General features: G+C 43.1%; 1 protein-coding gene across 2 annotated transcripts in view; it reads left to right on the forward strand.

The window, feature by feature from the left end:
* The first annotated feature begins 532 nt into the window (after positions 1–532).
* The window catches only part of SDC2 (syndecan 2), a 103008-nt gene continuing 78937 nt past the window's right edge, over positions 533–24603 (forward strand). Inside the window, exon 1 of one of the 2 annotated variants that reach the window (XM_072949489.1) lies at positions 533–1233. In XM_072949489.1, coding sequence (XP_072805590.1) covers positions 1174–1233 — 60 coding nt within the window. In that variant the 5' untranslated portion in view covers positions 533–1173. The remainder of the gene's footprint in view (positions 1234–24603) is intronic. The other variant, XM_072949490.1, reaches the window with a different exon arrangement.

The raw sequence follows: 24603 nt of genomic DNA on the forward strand, positions 1-24603 counted from the left end.
GTCTTTTTTTTAAGGGCGAGGGGTAAGGAGGGTGGGAAATACTCAACATAAATTTTATTATATTTATTGTCTTCTCTTTTAAAATACAATTTTCATGAACTAGCGATTTACGAACATTTCACACTGCCCGAAAGCATCTGGAAACTTCGCGTGTGTTTTTCCAACTCTCAAAGCAGTTTCTGGCTACTGGTCTAATTCTCGCAGGCAGAAAAGCTAAATATGTCTCTCGTTATCTCACCAATCTTTTTCCAGAAAAGTTAAACTGAAGAGAAGAGAAAATACAGAAGAAAAGAGCACGGAGGAGGAGAAAGGGAAAGGGGAGAAAGAGGAGGGGAAAAGGGAGCCAGAAATTGAAGGAGCACCGGAGCGGAGCATAGACTGCGGACCAGCAGACCCAGAGCAGCCACCGCGCGGAGCCGGCGGCGGCCACTGGTCCCCGCAGCTGCCAATCGGGGCGTAATCCTGTAGGAATTTCTACTGGGTTTAGCTGGGAGTCACACTGCCGCCTCCTCTCCCCGAGACGCGCGGAGGAGCCCGAAGGAGCAGGCTCGGGAGGGAGGGGGGAGGGAGCAGGAGGAGAAGAGGAGGAGGGGGAGGAGGAGGAGAAGGAGGACCCTGGGAGGGAGGCGGCAGCGCTGGAGGAGGAGGGGCGCAGCCGCGGAGCCACTAGCCCCGCTCCGACGCGCTCCTCTCCAGATACTCCGGGAGCTCCAGCCGCGCGGATCGCGCGCCCCCACCGCTCTGCCCCCAAACTTCAGCTGCAGCTACATTCAAGCCGTCTAATTTATTCCTCAGAAATCAGAAACTGAGCCGCGACACGAGGAACGAGTCCGCGGAGGAGTAAAACAACAGCAGAGCACGAACTGCTCCAGAGAGCTGCCTCCCCGGAGCAAGAACTCGGCGTCGGGAGTGTAGGAACCAACAAGTGAGAAGGCGCCGTGTACCGGGGCGCAGCGGTGGGCGGCGGGAGCAGACGCAGGTGGAGGAAGCGAGCGCCCCCGAGCCCCGAGCCCCGAGCCCGAGCGCCGAGCCCAAGCCCCCAAGCCCGAGCCGCGGTCGCTGCTGCTGCTCTGCTCCGGATCTTTCTGCGCGGGCTGCGCGGGGCGCTGGGCAAGAGGCTTCGTTTCTCCTTCACTGCAAGCGGCGGCTGGGAACAGCCGGTCCCCGGGGAATATGCGGCGCGCTTGGATCCTGCTCACCTTGGGCTTGGTGGCCTGCGTGTCGGCGGAGTCGGTGAGTGGGTCAGGCGGGGGACGCGCGCGCCGTTTACGGTGTCGAGGCCGAGCCGAGTCCGCACAGACTGGGGGAAATCGGGGAGCGCCACCTTGGGGATGCCCCCCACCCCGAGACGTGGCGCTCGGCTTCCGAGGACCTGCTGGGACAAATGAACTCGCTCCTCCACCCCTCTCCCCTTACCTTCTCTCAGAAAAGCGCCGCTCGCCAGAGTTGCCCCGCGGTCTCCCGGGATGAGAGCGGGAGTATCTCAGTTTTGTCGAGCCGCAGAGGCCCCTGAAGTCATTCCCAACTTCTTCACCCTCGGAGGGTCTTGCTGCGTGGCCGGGAAGGACCAATGGCAAACGGTGGCTGGAGAGAGGAAGTCTGGATAGGGCTGCGAGGGAACTGGTCCCCTCCGCGCCCTCCCCCAGACCCAGGCACGACCTGGAAACTTTGGGGTCCTTCCTCCGCACACCATCCCCCTGTGCCAGCTTTCCTACTCTATTGAATGCATAGTCTGGGGAGATGGGGTCCACCTTTAAGAAGCCCGCGAGTGTTGGGAGAGGAAAGTTAGCAGAAGTTCTTTTGTTTGATAGTCTCGGTGGCTGGGGCGAGGGAGCAGGCACTACGTGGAAACGCTACCCGCGGAGGCTCAGTCCTTGGTCCCGCGGCTGTTGCGCGGTACGCGCCCCAAAATGCCAGGGTGTGGGCCGCTGGGATCCAGGTCTTGCGGCGACCCGTCCTCGTGGGGCCGGGGGCGGCTTGCGAGCCCTTAGGGGCAGGAGGACATTTCAGCGTGGACTGCACTCGAGTGCAGCAGCAGTAGCAGGGTGAGGCGGGGTGCCTGTGACACTGCGCTCGGCCTCGGGTCGCCAGGCTGCTCGGAGACAGAGGCTTCCAGCCCGCCACGCTCGCCCTCGCGGGCCTTAGCGGGGGTGCATTGAGGCCCGGAGGAGTCTCTTCTCCGGCTCGGCCGGCTGCGGACACCCAGCCTCCCTCCGTGGCCTCGGCGGTGGGAACTTGGTTTCTCCTCCTTTGAGTCGCGTTTCGGGAGTTGGAGCTTGTTTCCCTGTGACGCCCAATGAGCGCCCTCTAAAGGGAACTGCCTCCTGCTCTTCCACTTGTCCGTGGCGGCCCCTACCCGGGGCGCCCGGAGCTGGAAGCCCCAGCACCCCAATTCCATCTGCAGCCTCATTGCGGTCTGGGGCCTCGGTCAGAGAGTGCAGCTGTTTCTGTTCCTCCTAGTGCCTCTTATATCCTCCCTATGCCACCTAATATAATTTGTCCATTTCTAATAAACTGAACTATCTCTTCGAAGACAAATAATGTCATCTTTGGAAGTGGCTTTGTGAGTTTTTTCCCCTTCGCCTTTGGTGTGCTATTTCTCTCTTCTCCCCCTCGCCCCCCTTTTTTGAGTTGATGCGATTTGGGATTGGGAAACCTCTTCGGCACTGAGCAGCAGATGGGCATTTTTCATCGGCATCGGAGCCCCTGTGTGGGCTAGCAGGTCCCCAAACGTTTACGCGAGATAGGAGAGCATGTAGGATTGCAGACTAAACAGAGTAGATGAAAATTTGGGTGCTCTGGCTGTAAAATAGAACTCTGAGCCTTATCGGCATTTCTCTTTGGCAAACGGTCATTCTGTCTGTTGGGACTGGTAATCTTCCAGCCAGTTATGAACTTTGGCTCTTTGGACACAAAAGGGAGAGATTCTCTGTTTGTTTCCGAAAAACATTATTGCTCATCTTGTTGCAAAACAGGGCAAAGGGAGAATTCTATCTAAAGATATACAGGAGAAACCTGCCTAAAAAGATATACAGTGCTAAGGAGGTTCCTTTTTGCTGAGTCCCGTTCAGGGATTTGCTAGGAAGTGTTACTGTTTGCAGATTCTAGAGAAAAACTGTCTCCTTGGGTTTTGTTCTTAAATCTGACAGTACTTAAGGAAGCTTTTTGGCTGAACTATACCTATCGTCCCTACTGACATCTTTCTTCCCAGCTCTGTGTCTTTGGGGTTGTAATATTTCTTATTTCCAATCAGAATTGGAGTGAGCTGTTCCACTGTGGTAGATACGGTTTTCAGTAATTGGAGTATCATTCAAAAGAGTGATTAGCTATTTTTAAAATGTCAACTTGAGACTGTAGCAGAGTCTTTGTTAGGCACTGAGTCAGTTTTCCTCAATAGAAGCTGTTTGAAAGCCTGGGATGGCCAATAATAGTCCATTTAAATTACTTTTCAGCCTCTGTTTCATATATAGCAGCATAAATGTTGGCAAAGTTGAAAGACTTACTTTTTCAACATTTAGCCATTATAGTCCATTATTTCCAGTACTCCACATTTTAATTTGAAAACTGCAACTGTTTCCTGGGAACTAGAAGTAGTGAGCATCTGAGCTTAAAGCCTCTCTTTTTTAAAAGGGAAAAAGGTAAAATGTCCACAGTTAGTGAGTTCTTAAATTTTATACTAGGCTCAAGGGAGAAAAAGAGGTTCTCAGCAACTAAGGCTTAGAGCTGTCTGTAAAAAGGGACTGGTGGCCCTTCCTTTATGGACGCTGGAGACAGCAGGGAGAGCCTGGTCATGGCGATGCGTTCAGGCTTCCCATCAGCCCTGCGAAGGGAGAGACTGACCGAGTGTGGCAGTAGTGATATGCTGCTGTTTTTCTATCAATTTTTTTACATGACTGTATATCTTTAGAAATAATACATTGCAGACTGCTATAAACACGTAATTTGAACTGGAAATATGTTTAAGGAAAGGAAGCTTTTTGAACTAGTGGAATTTTATACACTTGCCTAGATGCACGTAAATTAAAAGGAACTGTCAAATCATTTGGACCCACGCATTACCTCTCAGTGTATTATGAAAGGCAGGCATTGGAAAGTTTGCATTCGAGGGAAAGATAAAATGGGAACCATGTAACCTTTTGCAGTTCTTCAAAATATATATGTATTTTGGCTGTTCTAGTAATGGAGTTAAATTACATTTGCTAGGGCATCTTACAGAAACGAGGGCTCTTTCTCTGTTAGTTGCTGTTAGTTGGATATTAGAGTAGGTAGCTGTCATTTAAGAAGGAAAGATCTTATTAAGATTAAGCTTGCAGAAGATGGGTGTCCAGAAGGAATTTGAGTACACCGTCTGACTCCTACTTCTGGGATCTGGAGCATATAGCTTTGAGGGTGCTTGTCATTTGAAGGACTGTGTAATACAATTATACACATGGCACCTTGAATAATCATTAGTTTGGGAAGGATTTCAAAAGATTATTTAGGTTTTTTTTTTCCCCCTGGGCAGAACTAGTTCTCAAGTTTCCAGAAGCCCCAGAGACCTGACTGGCAGGCTTCAGGGGGCCTGGAGTCTTCCAGGTTGGCTAAGCCCCAGGCTGACCCAGCCACACAGAGCCCGGCCAGCTCTGTCATTAAGGTTTATAGGGAGTCCGGTTAAGCCACTGTGCTGTAGGCATGTCAACTGGCGGTGATCTTAGATCATGTGAGGAATGTCATCTGAGTTTAGATTCTCATGAGATTGTCTCTCCTCCATTTGCCAAAAATCAAACTAAAAGATCTTGCCTATCATTTTCTTCCCAAGACAGAAGACCTGCTATTCATGCCACTGTTGATGGTACATTCCTGTATTTCAAAAATCACCTAATTCTTTCATGCACCATAAGCCAAAGTAAAGTTGTAGAGAAAAAAGCAAGTCATGAAGAGTTTTGCTGAAAACAAGCCACTCTTTGTCAGTCACCTCTGCTGGTGCCATCATCCTAATTCTAGACTTTTGGATTTGAATCTTGAAGAAGGCCTTGGCCCATTTGTCTTTGTTGACTTCTTGGACCAGTTGGCCTCTAAGTGCACCCGCATGTTGTTCATTTCACTATCTTTATTTAGCATCGACAAAGTGCTCAGGATAAAGGCGTGAGCAAACCCGGCAGCCCCTCTGTCTTCTTGGAGCTCACATTCTGGCCATCCAGGCAGCATTCCCTTTCAGATTTTTCTTTATTGGGGCCTTGCCAGCTTGTGGTCCATGTCGACAGCCTTGTTGTCCTTCCTGGTCCAGGTGCTCACCTGCTGTTTGATTTAGCCTGTACCACTTTGTGTTTCCTTGTTATCATAGTGTGGAGTCTAAATACCTTTGTCGGATTGATCTGATGCCCCATAATATTGCATAATATCCCCCTCCCACGCCCCCCTGTCACTCTCCATCATGTCTCCCTGCCCTCGCCCACTGGTCTCGCTGTTCTGAACGCTCCCCGGACATAGCCACCTCTTCAGTGTTTCTCCTTTTAAATATTCCCTTTAAATTCAGTGGATCTAGCCGTTGTTTCTCTCTTCCTGTGAATACTAAGGGTATCAGAATCACTGGAAGTATGTAAAAATACAGATTTCAGGGCCTCCTACACAATCAGAAGCCTGAAAGGGGCAGAGTGATCTGTGTTTTTATGAAGCATCTCAGATGATGCTAATGAATTAGCCACATTTGGGAACCACTGGTTTAATTACATACTTTATTACATGCTGTTTTGTTTTAGTCCCGGGGCTCCTGACATTAAGAAGCTATATGACCCTGGGGACCAGAGTAGAGACAAAGGGCTTGGGCCAGGGAAGTGGACAAGTCTGAGTTCAGATGCTGGTCCTCTGCCACTTACTCCATGTTAGGACTTAGACAAGATACTAAAACTTTGAGTAACTTGAAAAAACACTTACGTGTGTATACAAATTGCACCTTAGAATATGGTGCCTTTATAACATGACCGTTCGAGGATTAAATGAGGGAGCATAGGAATGGTACTTGAGGCAAAGAAAATATTAAGTGTTTTTTTTTTTCCTTTTTCTTTCTTTGGCTTTGTTTTCTTGAATGTGAAGTGCGAGGGTCATATATGATGTTCTTAAGGCCTCTTTGCCCTCTGACGTTCTAGAGTTTGGCACTGCTGAGGGCAGGGCCCTTGTTTCCACACCTTTGATCTCTGTGGTAAACACCTGTTGATGCCCCGTATTCAAGGACAGGTGCATGTATTTAAGTGCAGGTGCTCATGGCCCGGGCAGTCGGGGTCAGTCTGTCTTGCTGAAGCTTGGCGTTGCTCTGGCCACTGAAGGCAGTGTGGTCTGGGTCACCTGAATCCACCAGCCTGGGGGTGGACCTGGGGCTAGTTTGCAAGTTTTGACTCTCTAGACCTCAGTTTCTCCAACATTGTAGGGTTGGCATGAGGAATAAACAAGACACTGAAGTCCAGCGCCTCACATCACTGTGCATTCCTGCTTCCTCCCATGTCCTTCGGCTGGGTTGAGATTCTAGCCCGTCGGGGGAGAGCGTTCCCGCGGCTCGGCGTGCTTGAGTGCCCCTGGGCATCTAGAATGAGGGGCATGGGAGGTGAGGGATTGTTGGGGAGCTGTGGGCAGCGGTAGGAAGTATTTTTATTTTTTAAGGGTAGAAGTGCACGGAATTTCTCCTTTTAGCAATTTGAGCTGTGGGTCCCACTATTAAGAATCTCCATTGTGTTTGACAAGTGTGTTTCTAGGGCAGCACTAGTTTTAGCAAGAAGGCTGGAGGGATGACTGCCTCTGAATGGAAAAGGACACTGTTGAAATAGACTGTGTGCATCTGTTTTTCTCAGATATCTCAAAGAATTGGTAGGACTGGGAGAAGGGGAGAAGCCTTAAGTTCATTGGAGATTTCCCTTTTGAATCAGCAGAGTGAGGCCAACTGGTATACCAATCAGTGGTGTGAGAGCCAGTTCATGGTTTTGGACCCCAAGCTACAGAAAAATGTTTTCACATTTTTCTATATGTTTTCACATTTCTTTCGTCTGCTGTTGAATCTCTTTTGTGAAAAATGTCACAAAGATGCAGTAAATGTGCCCTTTACAGAGCATTTTGATGTTTACTTTCTTTTCTTAGAGTTACACAGGTATATTAAATACAAACAGTACTGATGTTTGAGGAGTATGTGCAATTACAAGACTTTGGTCTCATGGTAAGAATGACATATGGAACAAGATATCCATTTATTAAAGGGAAGTTATTTTTTTTTTCAGTTTCTTCCCCCTCAAGGAGTTAAGTATGTATTTTTATACGATTTATTGTTAAATATAAAGATGATAAGGATAAATATACCACATTGAAGGCAAAAGTGAGGTTTTGCAGACATGTAATTAATAATCTTAATCCCCGTGGGACCTCAGATTCCCAAACTATAAAATGATGAAGTGACCTGGAAGACCTGTCTGTCTTGAATATTTATTTATTTTTAGTATGCTTCAGGGTATGATCGGAGCAATGTTAAGATTAACCTAATCAATAAGTGATTATTAAGTTCCTGCCAAATACTTACTATTTTATTACTGCAGCAAGGAATGTATTCGCATTACATAAGGGCAAGTCACTTCCACTAGCTGATGGTAATCAGTTAACATTGCTCTGAATAGTCGTGATCTAATGTCTAGTGTTTTTCCGTGTTTTTCTGGTACAAGCCAATGAGCATCAAGAGCAGTAGATGTGACTCACTTTCATTCTAGATAGAAGACAGCGTGACTTGTTGATGTAATATGGAGGGCTTTTCGAGGCGTAAGTCACTGAGGTCTCAGGCTCCTCGTTGGGTTTCTGGCCTTGACCTCTGTTTCCAGAGAGGGGCCTTCAGCTGGTGCCTTCCCTTGGGTGCCTTTCCACAGCGCTGGAGCCCAGGGTCAGTGCTGTGGAGAACACGGCAGAATCTAAATGAGCAGGCAGTGTGGTGAAGTGGCTCAGAGCCTGGGCACTGGTGGTAGGACTTGTCTGGGTTAGAGTCCACTGACTGTGTAATCTTGGGCAAGTTTCTTAGCCTCTCTGTGCTCAGTTTTCTCATCTGTTAAATGGAATATCCTAAACTGGATTCTTAGGATTATGTGTGACAGAAGAGGTAGGCGCTTTTAACACAGCAGCAAGTCCACACTCTATGTCACATGTTACTGTTACTCTCATTCCTGGTTTCCTGTCTCCCTTAAAGATGGGGGGGGTTGGGGCGGGGGCTTGGCACACTACTTGGGCTCATCTGATAAGCTCCAGCCCAGAGGGTGGCCCAGGACATACATGTTTGAGCCTGCTTTTTCATAGCGGGGTTCTTTCTTTGACTCAGAGTCATCCCTTCAAAGGGTTGGAATCAGCTCCTTCCAAACTCCTGTGAATGTTGGTATTTTGACCTCTTCCTGTGAGTCACAAGTGTTCTTAATGACATCTGGAATGGTGAATCCTTTCCGGAAAGTTTTCAATTTACTTTGCCCAAATTCATCAGAGGAATCACTATCAGTGGCAGGCAGAGCCTTATAGAATGTATTTCTTAAATAGTTAAGAATTGAAATTTGAAATGCCTCCTTGATCCAGGGCTGCAGAATGGATGTTGTGTTGGCAGGCGTGAACACAGCATTACTCTCACTGTGCATCTTCACCAGAGTTCTTTGGTAGCCAGGTTCATGGTCAATGTTTTGAAAGGAGTCTTTTTTTCTGAGCAGTTGGTGTCAACAGTGGACTTAAGATACTCAGTAAACCATGTTATAAACAGATGTGCTGTAATCCAGGCCTTATTGTTCCATTTATAGAGCACAGTGTAGACTTGGCATAAGTGGTCATTTAAACTTCATTCAACCTCAAGTCACCAACTGCATTAGCCCCTAGCGAGAGAGATAGCCTGTCCTTGAAGCTTTGAAGCCAGGCAGTGACTTCTCTTGTCTAGCTACGCAAGTCCTAGATGACTTCTTCTTCCGAGAAAAGGCTGTTTCGTCTACACTGATGTTTTAGCGCAGCCACCTTCATGAATGACCTGAGCCGGATCTTCTGGATGACTTGCTGCAGCTTCTCCATCAGCGCTTGCTGCTTCTCTTTGTATTTTATGTTATGGAGACGGCTTCTTTCCTTAAACCTTATGAACCAGCCTCTGCCAGCTTCAGCCTTTTCTTCTGCAGCTTCCTCACCTCCCTCAGCCTTCATAGGATTGAAGGGAGTCAGTGCCTTGCTCTGGATTTACTTTTGGCTTAAGTGAATATTGTCTGGTTTGATCTTCTGTCCAGACCGCTAAACTTTCCCCATATCAGTGATAAGGCTGTTTTGCTTTCCTATCATTCTAGTGTTCATGTGAGTAGCACTTTCATTTGCTTTAAGAACTTTTCCTTTGCATTCATTCACAACTTGGGCAGTTGGCAAAGAGGCCTAGTTTTTGACCTACCTCGGCTTTGGACATGCCTTCCTCACTAAGCTTGATAAGCATTTCTAGCTTTTGATTTCAAGTCAGAGAAGGGCAACAGTTCCTTTCACTTCAATACTCAGAGGCCGAGGTGGGTTATTAATTGGCCTAATTTCAATCTTGCATCTCAGGTAGAAGAAAGAGACAGGAAATGCCGGTCAGCGGAGCAGTAAGAATACACACGACGCTTATTAAGTTCCTTGTCATATGGGCGATGTTCGTGCCCAGAACAATTGCAATAGTAACATCAAAGATCACAGATCACCAAAACACATATAATAATGATGAAAAAGTTTTAAATATTGTGCAAATTACCAAAATAGAACACAGAGACAGGAAGTGAGCAAATGTTGGTGGTAAAATGGTGCTGATAGACTTGTGTGATGCAGGGTTGCCCCAAACCTTCAATTTGTAAAATATGCTTTATCTTTGAGGCATAATAAAATGAGGTCTGCCTGTACTCAGCCATTTCTCTAAAGGTGGGTGATGTGAGAGAATATATCATTGATTATTTCTGGCCCAGGAAAGTTTTCTCCAGGAATTTTATCTTTACAAATCTTTCCAAAGGAAATTATCATAGCTGGGTAGATGTATTTATAGAAGCCAATTTATAATAGCTTTTTAAAAAGTAGAAATAAGTGTACAATTGTAGAGGAAAGGTTAAATAAAATATTTTAAATTATACATTAAATATCTTACAGCCATTAAAATGTATTTGAAGAATGTTTATAACTTGGACACTGTTTATAATAGACAAAAAAGTCAGATTTAAAACAATGTATAATAAAACCTTGGTTATGTTAAATAGTAGTATATGTATCTACACACACATATATATTTATACTATGTATGTATGTATTCACAAACCTCTACATGTGATGAAATTTGCAGAGAACTAAATATATACACACACACACACTCACACACACACACACACACAAATGATTACAGATAAAAGTGAGGAACTCTGAATAAGACTGGTGGTTTGTATCAATGTCCGTATCCTTGTTGTGATATTTACTATAGTTTTATAAAGTGTTACCATTGGGGAAAACTGGGTAAAGTTTCCAAGACATGTCTCTGTATTATTTCTTAACAACTGCATGTGAATCTACAGTTAACTCAATAAAAAAGTCAATTAAAAAAATGGCGCCAACCTAGATGGTTTTGCAGACAGGTTCTGCTGCTCCTTCAAGGAACAGAAAATGTATCCTATGTCAAAACCAGACAAGGAAGAGCACAGGAAAACAAATCGATAGTCCAGTTTCACTTGTGATCACAGATGCCAAAATTTTAAATAGAATATTGTCAAACTGAATATGGCAGCCTATTAAAAGAAATAATGATAAGTCTAAGTAGGGTTTATCCAAGGAATGCTTCAACATCAGAAAAGCAATGCAGTTAGTAACAGTTTAAGGGAGATAACAATATGATCATCTCAACAGATGCAGAAAAGCATCTGATAAAAGTTTATCAAAATGTTAACATAAATGTCTGATGCTGGTTAACTGAAGGCTTACTGTTCGGGTTAGTCCATCTGTGCTGAAGGCTCAATTTCTTTGACATGTTTAGGAACCAAAAGGCCACTGTTTACTGGGTTGTTAGGCAACCGTCTCTGCTGGCATGGATGACAGGTGTGTGACAGCACAGTAAAGTGTGGGCCATAACATACATAGATCCTAGTTTGTGTGAAGTCGTGCTTCTAGCATCATCAGGTTTCACTTGTGTGCTCTCCCAAATCAAGATAACACAGCAAAATGACATCCTATGGAATGGGAGAAAACTTTTGCAAACAATGAAACAGACAAAGGCTTGATCTCCAGAATATATAAGCAGCTCATATGACATAATAAGAAAAAAACAAACAACCCAATCTAGAAATGGGCAGAAGACCTAAACAAGCAATTCTCTGAGGAAGAAATACAAATGGCCAACAGGCACATGAAAAAATGCTCAATATCACTAATTATCAGAGAAATGCAAATCAAAACTACAATGAGGTATCACCTCACACCAGACAGAATGGCCATCATTCAAAAGTCCACAAATGACAAATGCTGGAGAGGCTGTGGAGAAAAGGGAACCCTCCTACACTGCTGGTGGGAATGTATTTTGGTGCAGCCACTGTGGAAAAAAGTATGAAGATTCCTCAAAAGACTAGGAATAGACTTACCGTATGACCCAGTAATCCCACTCCTGGGCATATATCCAGAAGGAACCCTACTTCAAAATGACTCCTGCACCCCAACATTATTAGCAGCACTATTTACAATAGCCAAGACATGGAAACAGCCTAAATGTCCATCAACAGATGACTGGATAAAGATATGGTCTATTTATACAGTGGAATACTATTCAGCCATAAAAACAACAACATAATGCCATTTGCAGCAACATGGATGTCCCTGGAGAATGTTATTCTAAGTAAAGTAAGCCAGAAAGAAAAAGAAAAATGCCATATGAGATCACCCATATGTGGAATCTAAAAATAAATAAATTAATTTAAAAAGAACATAAATACAAAACAGAAACAGACTCATAGACATAGAATACACACTTGTGGTTGCCAGAGGGGCGGGGGTGGGAAGGGACAGACTGGGAGTTCAAAATTTGTAGATACTGACAGGAATATGCAGAATAGATAAACAAAATTATAATGTATAGCACAGGGAAATATATACAAGATCTTGTGGTAGCTCACAGCGAAAAAAAAATGTGACAGTGAATATATGTATGTTCATGTATAACTGAACTTGACACATGGTAAAATGACTATAACTCAATAAAAATGTTTTTAAAAAAGTAAACATAAAAAAAAGATAACACAGCAGATGATGTCAAAGGTTTTAGAATCAAGTATGTTGTGCTTCAGTTTCTGCTATTACCATCTAAAATCACATCACCTTGGGGAGGTTTCCTATCATCCCTGAGCTTGTTTCTTTAGTGTAAAATTGGGAATTACAGTATTTTGCTTTTGGGTTAATTTTGAAGATTAGCCTCAATAATGACTGAAAACTTCAAACAAAAACCCTGACAAACAAAAACACATTTGATTCTCTTTCCTTCCAGCTTTAAATTTTATGTTTCTGGAATATATTATATATGCATAAATATGTATGTTTCTTGTTTCTCACTTGCCTTCTGACCTTTGGCACCAATGGACATTTATTTTCACACGTTTATGACCAGGTCCTTTTTCACCAGGCAGAACATGATGCTGAATTATGTTTTTTCTTTCCTGCATCATCTGTTTGCTGGATTACATTCAGGTAAAGCTCAAAATAGACTTGCATACAGGTTGAAATTTAGTTAAGGCTTGAAAATCTAACATCGTACTTGGGATTATGATTGTAAAATGCTTAAAGGAGGTCAACGTTGGACTCTTACGTTGTAAACGCTGATTTATCTGTTAGGTTTACTGATGAATTAAAGACTTCATTTGTATCTCACTTCTGAACTCATTTAGATGAGAGTGGTATTTTGATTATGTTCGAGTTGATTAGATTTTGTAATTGTCCTGATCAGTTAGTGAATTAAATTTTATATTTGGTAAGTCAGTCAGTTAATAGTTAACTTAAGTTACTGCACATCAACTCTTTGCTTGTCTTGCAAGTTGATAAGAAATGACATGATACCTACCTTTCAAGCAACTGTTACCTGCCTTTGGATTATTTAGGGTAATTGCAGATGGGTTGGGCCCATATTCCACATATGCATTATATGGAGAATATGCATCAGTTTGTTTTTATCTGACTCTAGCTAGACATATCTAGCGATCAAAACTACCTGTGAACTACAGCTGAGAAGGACAAGAAGAACCTCTTATAGAAGTCACTGCTTTCCCAGAAAAACAAAAAACCTTCCCTGAAGAGGCACAGTGTGTTAGAGAGAAACCAGAATCAGACCCTGGATTTTCATACTTTTATCCTTTCCCTCACCAAGGAGCGACTTCTGAATATTAAAATGTACAAAAGACACAAAGAGTGAGAAATTATTTTGAACCCGAATAATCTATTGATATTTTTGTCGGGGGAGAAAGAAATCTTACATTTCATCCAGTTTCATTGGATATAAGCTTTGGACTCTTATTAAAGTTGAGAGCTGGACCTTGTATTTTGTGTTCAGTTAAGATCAAAGAGTCTTAGCTGAAGAATGAAAGAAATATAAAAGTACTGGGGTGATTTTCATTGTACTCTTTTGGATTCTGCTTTTTCAGTATGTAACAGTGGACTTTAGAGCTGGAGTTGACTCATCCCAGATCACATAGTTAGTTAGAGGTATAAGTTGGGCCCAGGCCATCTGATTTGTTACTGTTTTTTCCTTACCATAAAACATTTCCTTTCTGGCTCCTTCTCCCTCATTCCCTACTTTAACAATTAGCACCACTTCTGGCACATGCTTGATGAATAAATGAAGTTCCAAATGGAATATGTATTATATGTTATAATACTCTGCATCAGAGTGGTTTGTGTGTTTTGTGCAAAATGAATGATTTAAAGTGATGTTTCAATCATTTCTCAATTTTCAGCAAAAAACAAGTGTTCCTGCTAACTCTTTCATTGTCTGTGAATCTTTTGGCTAATTAGGAGAGGCAGGGCTGAGAGCACTGGGATTTGGAAGACCCAGAGAGATCAGGGGCTGAAGGCAAGTTGATTTGTGAATCTTAGGGAGATTGTGGAAACTTGTAGGAAGAAGAGGAGATAAGAATCAAAACCAGAAGCAAAATCCTTACAAATTAATACCACATTTTATGTGGGGAGCAAAATGCTGTTGTAGGTTGAGGGAGGAAGAGCATTCCTTGGATTTTTATACTAAAATTATATCAGTGCCTTCAGGGAAAAGAGTGTGGCATTTAGGGCCCAGGCAGAAGTGCTTTTTGCCAGTGTTGGATGTAGGTTTATCTTTTCTCCTGACATTTTTCTCTTGAGTCCTAATTTTATAAATCGTTGTGTAATAACGTGTATCTGACTTACAGTTTTTCAGAAAATAAGTCTGGAGGATGATATTTTTGAGAAACGGATTTGATTAGAAGACCATAACATGAGAAATTACTACACTGATCACCTCCTCTGTACTTAGAACGATGTTGGGTTCTTCCCATTCCTGACCTATAATTGTCTCACAACCCCTCGGTGGTATCACTTGCCACGGCTGTCTTAGGTGACCGAGCAGAAGTCAGATCTTGAGTTTTTCTAGCTTTATATAGCCCTGGCGTGATACTGTAATCTTTCAAGAGAGCAGTGAGTGTTTAAATGTATAATTCACCTTCTAATGCAGTCTGCTGGATGTGGCCCCCCCAGCAGCGACAGTCAGACCCTTCATTTGCCTTGGTTGACCTAACATTCGAAGTCACCCATGGCCTGATTTCTTTATCAACATTTAGCATCTTACCTTGAGGTCTTCTCTCCGCGGGCTTCGGTCTGGTGATGGGAGGACTGAGGAGTAGAGTGAACGGGAATCTCCGCCGGTATCTGGCTGTGTGGCTTTGTGCAGTTTGCTTAGTCTCTCTGTGCCTCAGTGTCTCCTCTGAGAACATGAGTCACCGTGGCCAGCTCATCGAGTTGCCCTGAGGATGAATGAGTTACAGCATGTCAAGCATTTAGGAGAGTGCGGGGCGTGGGGCCGGAACTAGTCTCAATATTGACGCTGATTGAAATGGATGGCTAATTAGGTATGCTCATCAAAGAAGAAGGGATCCTCTTTTGAGTTTTTAAATCTGAGACAGAGAAGAATGATGGTGCCCCTGACCAGATAGGAAAGACTGAAGGAGAGGCTGGAGTTTTTTCTTTTCCTATTTTTTTTGTGACTCATGTTTCGGTGAAAAGAAGAGGTGTTTTCCTTTCCTAGCTCTTAGTTCTCACTCATCTGGATAGGGACGAGGATGTTCTAGATCAGTGGTTCTCAGCCTTTCCCGCACATTAAATTCACCCAGGGAGCTTTTACAAGCTCTCTGTGCCTGGGCCCCACCCAGGACCAATTAAATCTGAATCCATGGGAGTGGAGCTCAGCCAACAGTGCAAGGCTCCCCAGGTGATTCTCACGTCCAGAAGATTTGGGAACCACTGCTCAGGTGATGCTTCTTCTGGGTCTCCTCCAGCTTGCAAGTCTGGCAGGTTAGGTTTTGTTTTCTCAAACCATGCTCTCTACTGCACGTGTGACCACATCGCAGGGAACGCAGTGGCTTCCTGGGTCGGGTCTGTTCCCCTCACGGTCTTAGCTGCGGAGAATCAGGAAATGCTCTCTCCCTGCAGCTTTTCCTTTTTCTACTCTTCTCGTCAGCATCTCTTGCTGCTGTTTCCTACTCTTCGGATACTTATGTTGGTGGATTAGGACACATTTGAGGGCTCTTCAGATGAGAGATTATACATGACTAAATTGAGTTTATCTGAGAATGTCGTAAAAAATTTGAAATATCTGCCTTTCCTTTTGAAAACTTTCCTTAGTGGAACAAAGGATGCTTGTCCTCTGGGCCTGGTTGCAGAAAAGCGTGTTTGGTCAGCTTATTAGATTTGCCTGAGTTCATGCTTTGAATGGGGAGATGGTGTGTTTTACTGATTGGAAATGTATTCTTGGACGTGTCTGAATGTGCTGGTCGTGTATAAGCCGTGCACACGTGTCTTAATGATGGCCCTAATTGTAACTGCACTTCAGTTCAGTTGCTTGGACCTGGTTCAAGTCGAATTAATTTCACGGAACTCTACTGTTTCCGGTTGAAGTCGGGAAGAGCGAGTGCTTTAGGCTAGTCCTGTGAATAAGACATCTGAGTTGTCTTTAGTTCTTGCTCAAGTGAAAAAGCAGCAGCCCATTATCTAATCTATTCATGGTTTACTTTGTTCAGATATCTAATTTGGGAGCATGTTTGCCCTCAGTCAACTCTGAGACACAATTTTCCATCCCTTGAATAAAAGGGGGTATCTTTAATTGACTCGGGGAAAAAAACCTTTTTTCAGAATTCTAGAGTTCTCAAAGCTTTTAAAAATGGCTCTGCAGGATAGCATTAAAATGCTGACCCTTTAGAAATTGCCACTCAACGTGTATCTGTCCTACAATAGAGTTGGAGGAAGTATCATTCTGAGTGAGCTGTTAAAGTGAGCTCTTGGTAGGATTCATAGGCTTTTAACTCCAAGGCGCCTGTAATAGCCAGAAGGAAACTCAACATTACTGTTTATTCTTTTGGTGACAGTAGGGTTAAATGTGTCTTTACAAAGTATTAAGCATGCACTGAGACTTATCTTAGAAATTAAGGAAGTGGAAATGTGAATTTTGCTCCCCTCCCCCAGTGTATTTATGATAGATGTTCCAGAGCATTGATAGAATAAAACTGGCAGATAAAGCTGTTTGTTCTCAGTGGAAATTGAGGTCTGTGCAGGAGTCATTATGTCTAGTATTTGGTCAGTGCTTCTCAGAGTGTGGACAGATGAGCAGCATCTGTGTCACCTAGGAGCTTGTTAGAGATGTGAGTCTGGGGGCTGGGTGTAGCTCCGTGGTGGAGTGGGTGCTAAGCATGCAGGAGGTCGGGTTCAATCCCCAGTACCTCCATTAAAAAAAAAAGAAAAAAAAGAAATGCAGGTTTTGGACGTAACTCCGGACCAACAAACTTATCAGAAATCTAGGGGTGGGGCCCGGCAATCAGTGTTTGGAAGCCTGCCAGGTGGATCCTGTGGTATGCTGGCGTTTGAGAACTACTGAGAAGTGGTCCTCACCCCTGAGGGTCCATGCACCATGGAAGGAGGGCCCCTGGCTGTGGGGCGCAGGTATCAGTGCTTTTTTTAAGCTGCGTTGGTGATTCTGCCGTGCTGCCGCTGGGCTTGCAGACCGCTGCCTGAGGGCGTTCCTGCTCCAGATGTGCGCCCTGGATCACCTGGGAGGGAGCTCATAGAAATGCAGAATCCCAAACCCCACTTGAGACTGCTGACTTCTGATTTGCATTTTAGCAAGACTCCTGGTGACTCAGAAGCACATTGAAGTTGGCAATACCCTATAGAAACAATGAGTTTTCTTTTTTAGAAGTCAGTCCCTAAAATGCCCTTAATTTACAGGTTTGTGAGGCAGCAGTGTAGCTGCTCTGGCTTCTGCCTGGTGTTGACTCAGGGAAGTGGGCATTGATTGGGAACAAAAGGATGGCTCAGTAGCTTCAGCTTTGATCCTAGGATCAGCAGATGTAACCATAGCCCATGAGCCCTCATCATTTGATAGCCGTTAAGACAGTTCCAGGTGCAAGTAACAGAAGTCCCCCCAACTCAGACTGGCACAAGCAATAAAAAGGAACTTTTGGGCCAAGATAATGGAGAAGTCCAGGAGTAGTTCTGTCATCAGGCTGGGCTATCTCAACAGGCGGAAGTATCGGCCTCAGGTTTTACATCTCTCAGTGCAACTTTCCTTTCTTAGATTTAGTCCCAGGACTTACACTAATTAAGGTAACAGATCAGCTGTTGCTAAAAGGAGATTCCTCAAATATAGTGGCTTAAAATAGATGTTTTATTTCCCTTTGACATAATAGTCCAAAGACAACTGGTGGGATGGCTCTACCGTGCTCACATGCAGCTCTTATCTGTGGCTCAAAGGGGGCTGCTCCATCTTTACTGTCCCCCAGCCAGGGGAAGAGTCAAGGGGAGGACAAGCCCGTTCCTGTTAATGCCCTGGCCAGGAAATGCACACTTCGCTTCCGCTTAACATCCCCTTGGGCAGAATGGAGTCATGATCGCACAGGATGCAGTGCAGGCTGGGAAGTGTACTTTCTACATGTGCCTAGTAAAAATCTGGGGAGGTCATACTACTAAAGAAGGGAAGATTCTAAATGATGATGACAACCGGGAGAGACCTCCCCTTGTGGCGGTAAGATGTGGCCTGGCAACTCCAGGCTCACAAACAGCCTGTGTTCTCAGCAGTTATGGTAGAAAGAGCTGCTTTTTCCAAATTATTCTAGTAAGAATCTGAGAATAGCTGGTCATTGACTCTTGATTGGCTTGATCTGAGTGCCTCTGGTCAGTCCCTTCACCTGTGCTCCGGCTCTTAATGCAGTAACTTCTCTCTCTTTCAAGCCTGATCTTCACCTTGCCTGATTTTGCCAGGGTAAGTTGTTACACTTACACTCCTGAGGACGTATCTTGGAAGTGGGTGCATATCTTAGAAGTAGATTTGTATTTTGAAAGTGGGTGCGTATCTTAGAAGGGAGGTCATATATTGGAAGGAGAGGTCATAGATGTTGGAAGAGGAGGGGGTCATATCTTGGAAATGGATTCAGGCATTGCCCTTTATCCAGGTGAAAACGTCTGTGTACACCTATTTAGTGACAAATTAATTAGCAGGCTTAGTGGAGAGTGAGCACTCTTTTAACCTGCTTTTGTTCCTAAACAAGACTGGGAAGTGGAGAACTTGAGGATGCTAAAGCCAGGGATGAGGGAGTAATTACTGTCAACTTAGTTGAATATGAAGTATTTGAATATTACTGGCATATGAGATAAAAGGCATTTAAGAACAGACTTACTTGATGAGTTTATAAACATAGGCGACTGTAGCAGTGTACCTTTTGATGTCTTATTTTAATGGTTGGTAAATGTACATAAAGGAAAAGGTATATTTGTTTATCTGTGGCCGATCAGTAAATGCTTTGTTTTTAAACATTCTAAATGAAATGGTTTGCATCTTTAACTGCTGAAGATTGTATAGAGGCCGTTAGTACATCAAACAGTGATGAGTGTTATAAACTGCACTTGTGTTTACCTCATTCTCAAGGTTTTGTTTCCTTACACATACATGTTTTTATACCTCACTCACTGCACAGAAGCTTTCAGGTAATTTCCAAAACCGCATACTTTTCCACAAACTTTAGAAGAAATGATATAAATGGTTGAATTATATGCAGCTGGAGCATTCTAAAAGCATGCTATGTGATGCGTAAAGAACACCTTTTAACAGAGTTAAATGATAGGAAAAAATGCATCATATTCAAAATAACATGCTATTTACAAGCCTCTCAACTGAATACTTACTGTCTTTTTTAATAAAAATGTGGATTGCAGGCACAGCTGATGTAAATGAATTAAAATTTCATTTGCCCAGAACTTTGTGTATTACGTTAATAAGATTTACCCAAAACACTGTTGTCGGTTTAATAAATATTAAGAGCGTTTGTGAGATGCCTCCTGGTGCTTGCTGTTCCTCTCCTTGGGCATTAACTACATGAGCCTTTGTTGTTTTGTGCCTTGAGGTGTAAATAGAGACAGGAAACCCAGAAGATTCAGCCAAATTCCATACCATAAAGTATTTGCAGATGTGTTTAGTATTCACTCAGGAGAGCCTTTTAGTCTGTTTAATATAAAACTACTTTCTTTCAGCATCTCCATGTGCAAGAGGTTGTATTTACTTTGCTGGAAATTTTAAAAAACAATAATAAAAACATTTTCCGGAAAGTACCATCATCTAACAAGCATCAAGAAGATATGATGTAATGACTTTCATCTGACCCTTTGCCTCCTTGGATCTTTTGGGCAATTAGGAATGAAAGAAGTGATAGCTTCCAAGGAGACAGATTCTGATTGAACAAAATGAAGCCCTTTCTTAAAAGGCAGGCAGAGATGGACTAGACCACTTCAGAAGTAGTGAGGGCCCCAGCCTGGAGGTAAGTAAGTGTGTGTTTGAATGGCCATTGGTTTGGGATCTTTAGAGGAGATTCCACCTTTATAGCTTCCATCTAACCTTAGATTCTACTGTGCTTATAATATTTTGAAGTTAAATACTGAGCCAAGCAACTTGAAATATATTTTATTTCCTTTCCTGATAACTTGGTCTTAGACTGGGTACCATTTGTTGCCGTATTGAAGGATTATGGAGTTCTAGAACCAACTTTGTTAAACTTGATGGCAAGACCTCTATTTGCCAAATTTGGGGACAGTGTAACTATTGAAATTTGACATTGCCTCAAACTTCAAGTGACTCTGACAGGTCCTTAAATCAGGTAGAATAGCCAGCTTGACTGTGATGTGAGCCAGAGAGGTGTGCACCCGGGAGATAAGGACAACTCAAATCACAGCAAGGGGCCTTGAAGGGGAAGGACTTGAGGGGAAAGGAAGAGGCTTCAAAGGAGGATAGGCAGTCTCCCAGCCAGCATGGAGAGAATCAGGGAGAGGGGCCACTGTCTCCATCTGTCAAGCGTTTGGGAGCTCATCGTAGCCTCCCAAGCCTTCACTTCTCTATCACTTGGTGACATGCACCAAGGACCTCTCAGACTGGATGAGACAGTCATGGGGTATCACCATCACTTTGACCTGTGGGTCATAGCACAAAGCTTTCCTTATGAGGCTTAAGCAGCCACTATGAAAACATCACTGAAACTAATGAGGTTGGGAGCCATTTCTCTATCTCTTTACTATTGTCCAAATAACACTCCCTTTGTGTTTCCTTCTTTGTTCTGCATGAAGCAAGAGAATGCTGGACAGGTAGCCAGAAGACTTGGGTTCTTACCAGCTGACCTTCCTCTGTCGGTAACCAGCAGTGGCCACTGGCAAATCCTTCAACTTCTTTTGTCTCATTTTCTCCATTTGTAAAACCCATTGATCTCTGCTATGGTTCTATAATGGCTGTACTTTTTTTTTTTTAAGGAAATAATTTTTTTCCCTCCGTTCTATCTACTGCCTTGGAATAAAGTTTTAAAAATTCCAGTCCATGTTTTAACATTGTGTTCTATTCTCTTCTCCTTTCTCGACCAAGTAAGTTGGTTACAGTTGTCATTTAGAATGCCATAATCTTTCATGACTAACCATTTCCTCCTAGAGATGCCACTCCATCTAGCTGCTGTAGCTCAGATTTCTTCCTCTCAGAGAGGAGGATGGAGGTTGGGGGTATGGGAAGTAGAGGTTGGAGTAGGGGGTGAAGTTCTCACAGTACGGAGAAGGCTGTCCACCTGTTAGAGACAGGAAACAACTGGGGTGTGCAAGCCAGCTGTCCTTGTTCTATGGATGACAATTCCCAGCAGATTTTCCCCCTCATTTTAGTCTGCGACTATTACACACTAGATATATAGTTTTCTTGTCCTGGAATCTAATACTTCTATTAAAAGCTGTGCACTCCAGAAAGCTCAGATGGCTCAAGTGCTGTATTCTGGGGGTCTCTAGGATTTGATGAACTTCCTCTTCCAGAGGCGAACATTTCACCCAGAGTGATCTATCTACAAACTTTCAGATTTGAGTATCTCCCAAATGCCTGTGAAATTGATGGCCAGAATTATCCCAAGGCAGGTGAAAAATGCTGCCCAACTGTGATCATGACACGCCCACTGACTTACAGCTCATTAGCCTCAGGACCACCCGAAGGAGCCTTTCCAGATGGTTGGGTCTCCTTGCCCAAAGTGTTGTCCTCACACTGCCTGTGTTAGAATCATCTTGGGAGAGGGGAGGGATGGTTTGTCAAAAATGCACTTTCTTGGTTCCCACCCTCGACTCTGCATGTTAATGTCTAAACACAATGAAGTTAGGGAATAATTGCTTTAGGCTGAAAAACTGGAAAACTTGGAATGACTTTCTGTGGACCCCACCTCTATGCTAATAACCTTCTTGGTGTTTTTAGTTCTGGTCTAAAATGTAAAATTTGACACAGCTCAGGATCAAAACATACCTTGCGTTATCTGGAAATTATTTCTTTATTAAAAAATAGTTTATTTCGGCACGCAGTAGGAAAACTGGCAAAGTCTTTCTTTTATGCTCTTTTATGCCATTGATGTACATATATACATAAAATTTAACAGCCTAAGATATAACTCACATACCACAAAGAGTCACCCATTTAAAGTATACAGTTTAGTGGTTTTTAGTATTTTCTCAGTTGTGCATCAGTCACCACAACTAAGATTTGACTTTACAAAACAATTTGATTCTAGAACATTTTCATCACCCACAAAGGAAACCCTCTGCCCATCAGCAGTCACTTCTCATTCTGTCCAAATTCTGTGTAACTGCTAATCTACCTTCTGTCTTTATAGATTGTCTCTATAGATTTATTTTTTCTAGACATTTTGTGTAAGTGAAATCATTTAATATATGGTCTTTTGTGGCCAATTTCTTTCACTTGGCATGATGTTTTCAAGGTTCATCCATACTGGTGCAGGTCTCCATTGTATGGATGTGCCAGATTTTCTTCATCCGTTGGTCAGTTGGCTGTGTATACCTAGGAGTGGAATTGCTGGATCAAATGGTAACTTTGTGTTTAATATTTTGGGGAACTGCCAAGCTGGTTTTCAAAGTGCCTGAAATAGTTTACATTCCCACCAGCAGTGCACAGGGGCTCTCTCCCTCCTTGCAGACACTTGTTATTTTCTGTTGTTTTGATCATAGTCATTCTGGTGGGCGTGAAATGGTACCTCATTGTGGTTTTGCATCTACCTAATGACTAATGATGCTGAGCATCCTTTTGTGTTCCTGTTAGCCATTTGTATTTCCTCTTTGGAGTAAAGTCTATTTAAGTCCTTTGCCCATTTGAAAATTGTTATTTGTCTTATTATTATTGAGTTTTGAGAGTTCTTTAAATGTTCTTAATGCAAGTCCCTTGTCAGATACTCAGTTTGTCAGTATTTTTTCCCACTCTGTGGACTGTCTTTTCTTTCTCTTGATAGTGACCTTAGAAGCACAGTTTTTAATTTTTATGAAAACCTATTTATCTAATTTTTCTCTTGGTGTCATATGTAAGAAACCATTTCCTAAGTGAAGGTTGGAAGGCTTTATTCCTATGTATTCTAATGTTCTTTGTTTTTAACACCTACATTTAGGTTTGTGATTCATTTTGAGTTAAATACCAATTTTCGCATGTGTTATGGAATAGGGGTACAACTTTTTAAATTTTTCTGTATGTGGTTTCTTGTTGTTCCAACACATTTTGTTAAAAAGACTGTTCTTTTCCCCCACTGAATTCTCTTGGCACCCATCTTGAAAATCAGGTGACCATAAATGTAAGGATTTTATTTCTGAACTCTTGATTTTATTGCATTTATTGTATGATCTATATACAGTACTACATGTACATAAATATGTGTGTGTGTAGAAGGGAGTCTTCAAACAAACTTAGTTGTGATTGATGTCTTTCCTTTGGCATTAATTTAGATGGTTAGGAAGTGGGACGAATTAAAAAGTCAGAATTTGAGACATTAACTGTATCAGAAGACTTGGCCATGCCAGGGGTAGGGAGGGTGGGTGGGTAACAGAGTAGCAGCGTTGTTGGATTGCTGTTAGATTTTTATTCTTGTTTTTCTTCGTCCTAACATGGAATGCATTTCTGAATGTTTGGAGTGGAACACATTTTAGCCCTCTGGTCCTTGGCTTAACCCTACCAGTAGAAAACTCGGTTAAGTGACCTTCATGGACTCTGACTGCCCTCCACACTGCACACAGATTCTCTGGGCCTGGGTTTCTTTAGCTGTGAAATGAAGGAGTTGGCTAGATTCTAATGCTTACCCTGTCTGCCCCCTCAATCAGCTTAAAATTCTGTGATTTGTGTACCTGGCCACCCCTAAAAAAATGGTATGATTTATCTTAGTTGTCTCTGCATGTAACTGAAAGAATAAAAACATAGCCTACTAATTTTCTCACATTATGTTGGTGGTTCTGGTGAGAAGAGGCAGGGCAGCAAATAAATGGTGGGATGGAAGCGACCCAGTCTCTTAGTTTAATGGTATAAAAAGCCTAGTCCTGTGTTCTTTGTGATGTTTCTTGGTTATTTTAATTTTTAATGATAAAATGCATGACAGAAAAAAGATTTTGTTGTGACACTGTGTGCTTCTGCCTTGTGGATACAGAGAGAGCAGTTAACTTACAGATAAATAGCTGGAACTTCTTTCAGAAATGTCTTATTTTTATTCTTGGGTTCGTGGGAATTTTAGAAATATAGGCTTTTAATTGTTCACAGCTGGTGCGTGAATATAGCGGTAATAATAATTAGAAATAAAATGGTTCACCTCTGAAGTTGTTAGTTTTAATCCACTAATTGTTTTTGATCTGAAGTCTGGCAGAGTCTAAGAGTGGAGCACTTGGAAGAGGTCCACGCTAGTTTTCGGTCAGGGAGTGTGCGTGTCCCCCTTGTCTTGCTAATTTGTTACAGTGACTTCACTGGTTTGATTTTAATGTCTTCCACCTAAAAGCACACACACAAAACCAGCCCACCCTCAACAAAAATCCATCCAGACATCCTCACTGCAGAGC

This window comes from Vicugna pacos, chromosome 25 (genome assembly GCF_048564905.1).
Source record: "Vicugna pacos chromosome 25, VicPac4, whole genome shotgun sequence".
NCBI classification, from domain to species: Eukaryota; Metazoa; Chordata; class Mammalia; order Artiodactyla; family Camelidae; genus Vicugna; species Vicugna pacos.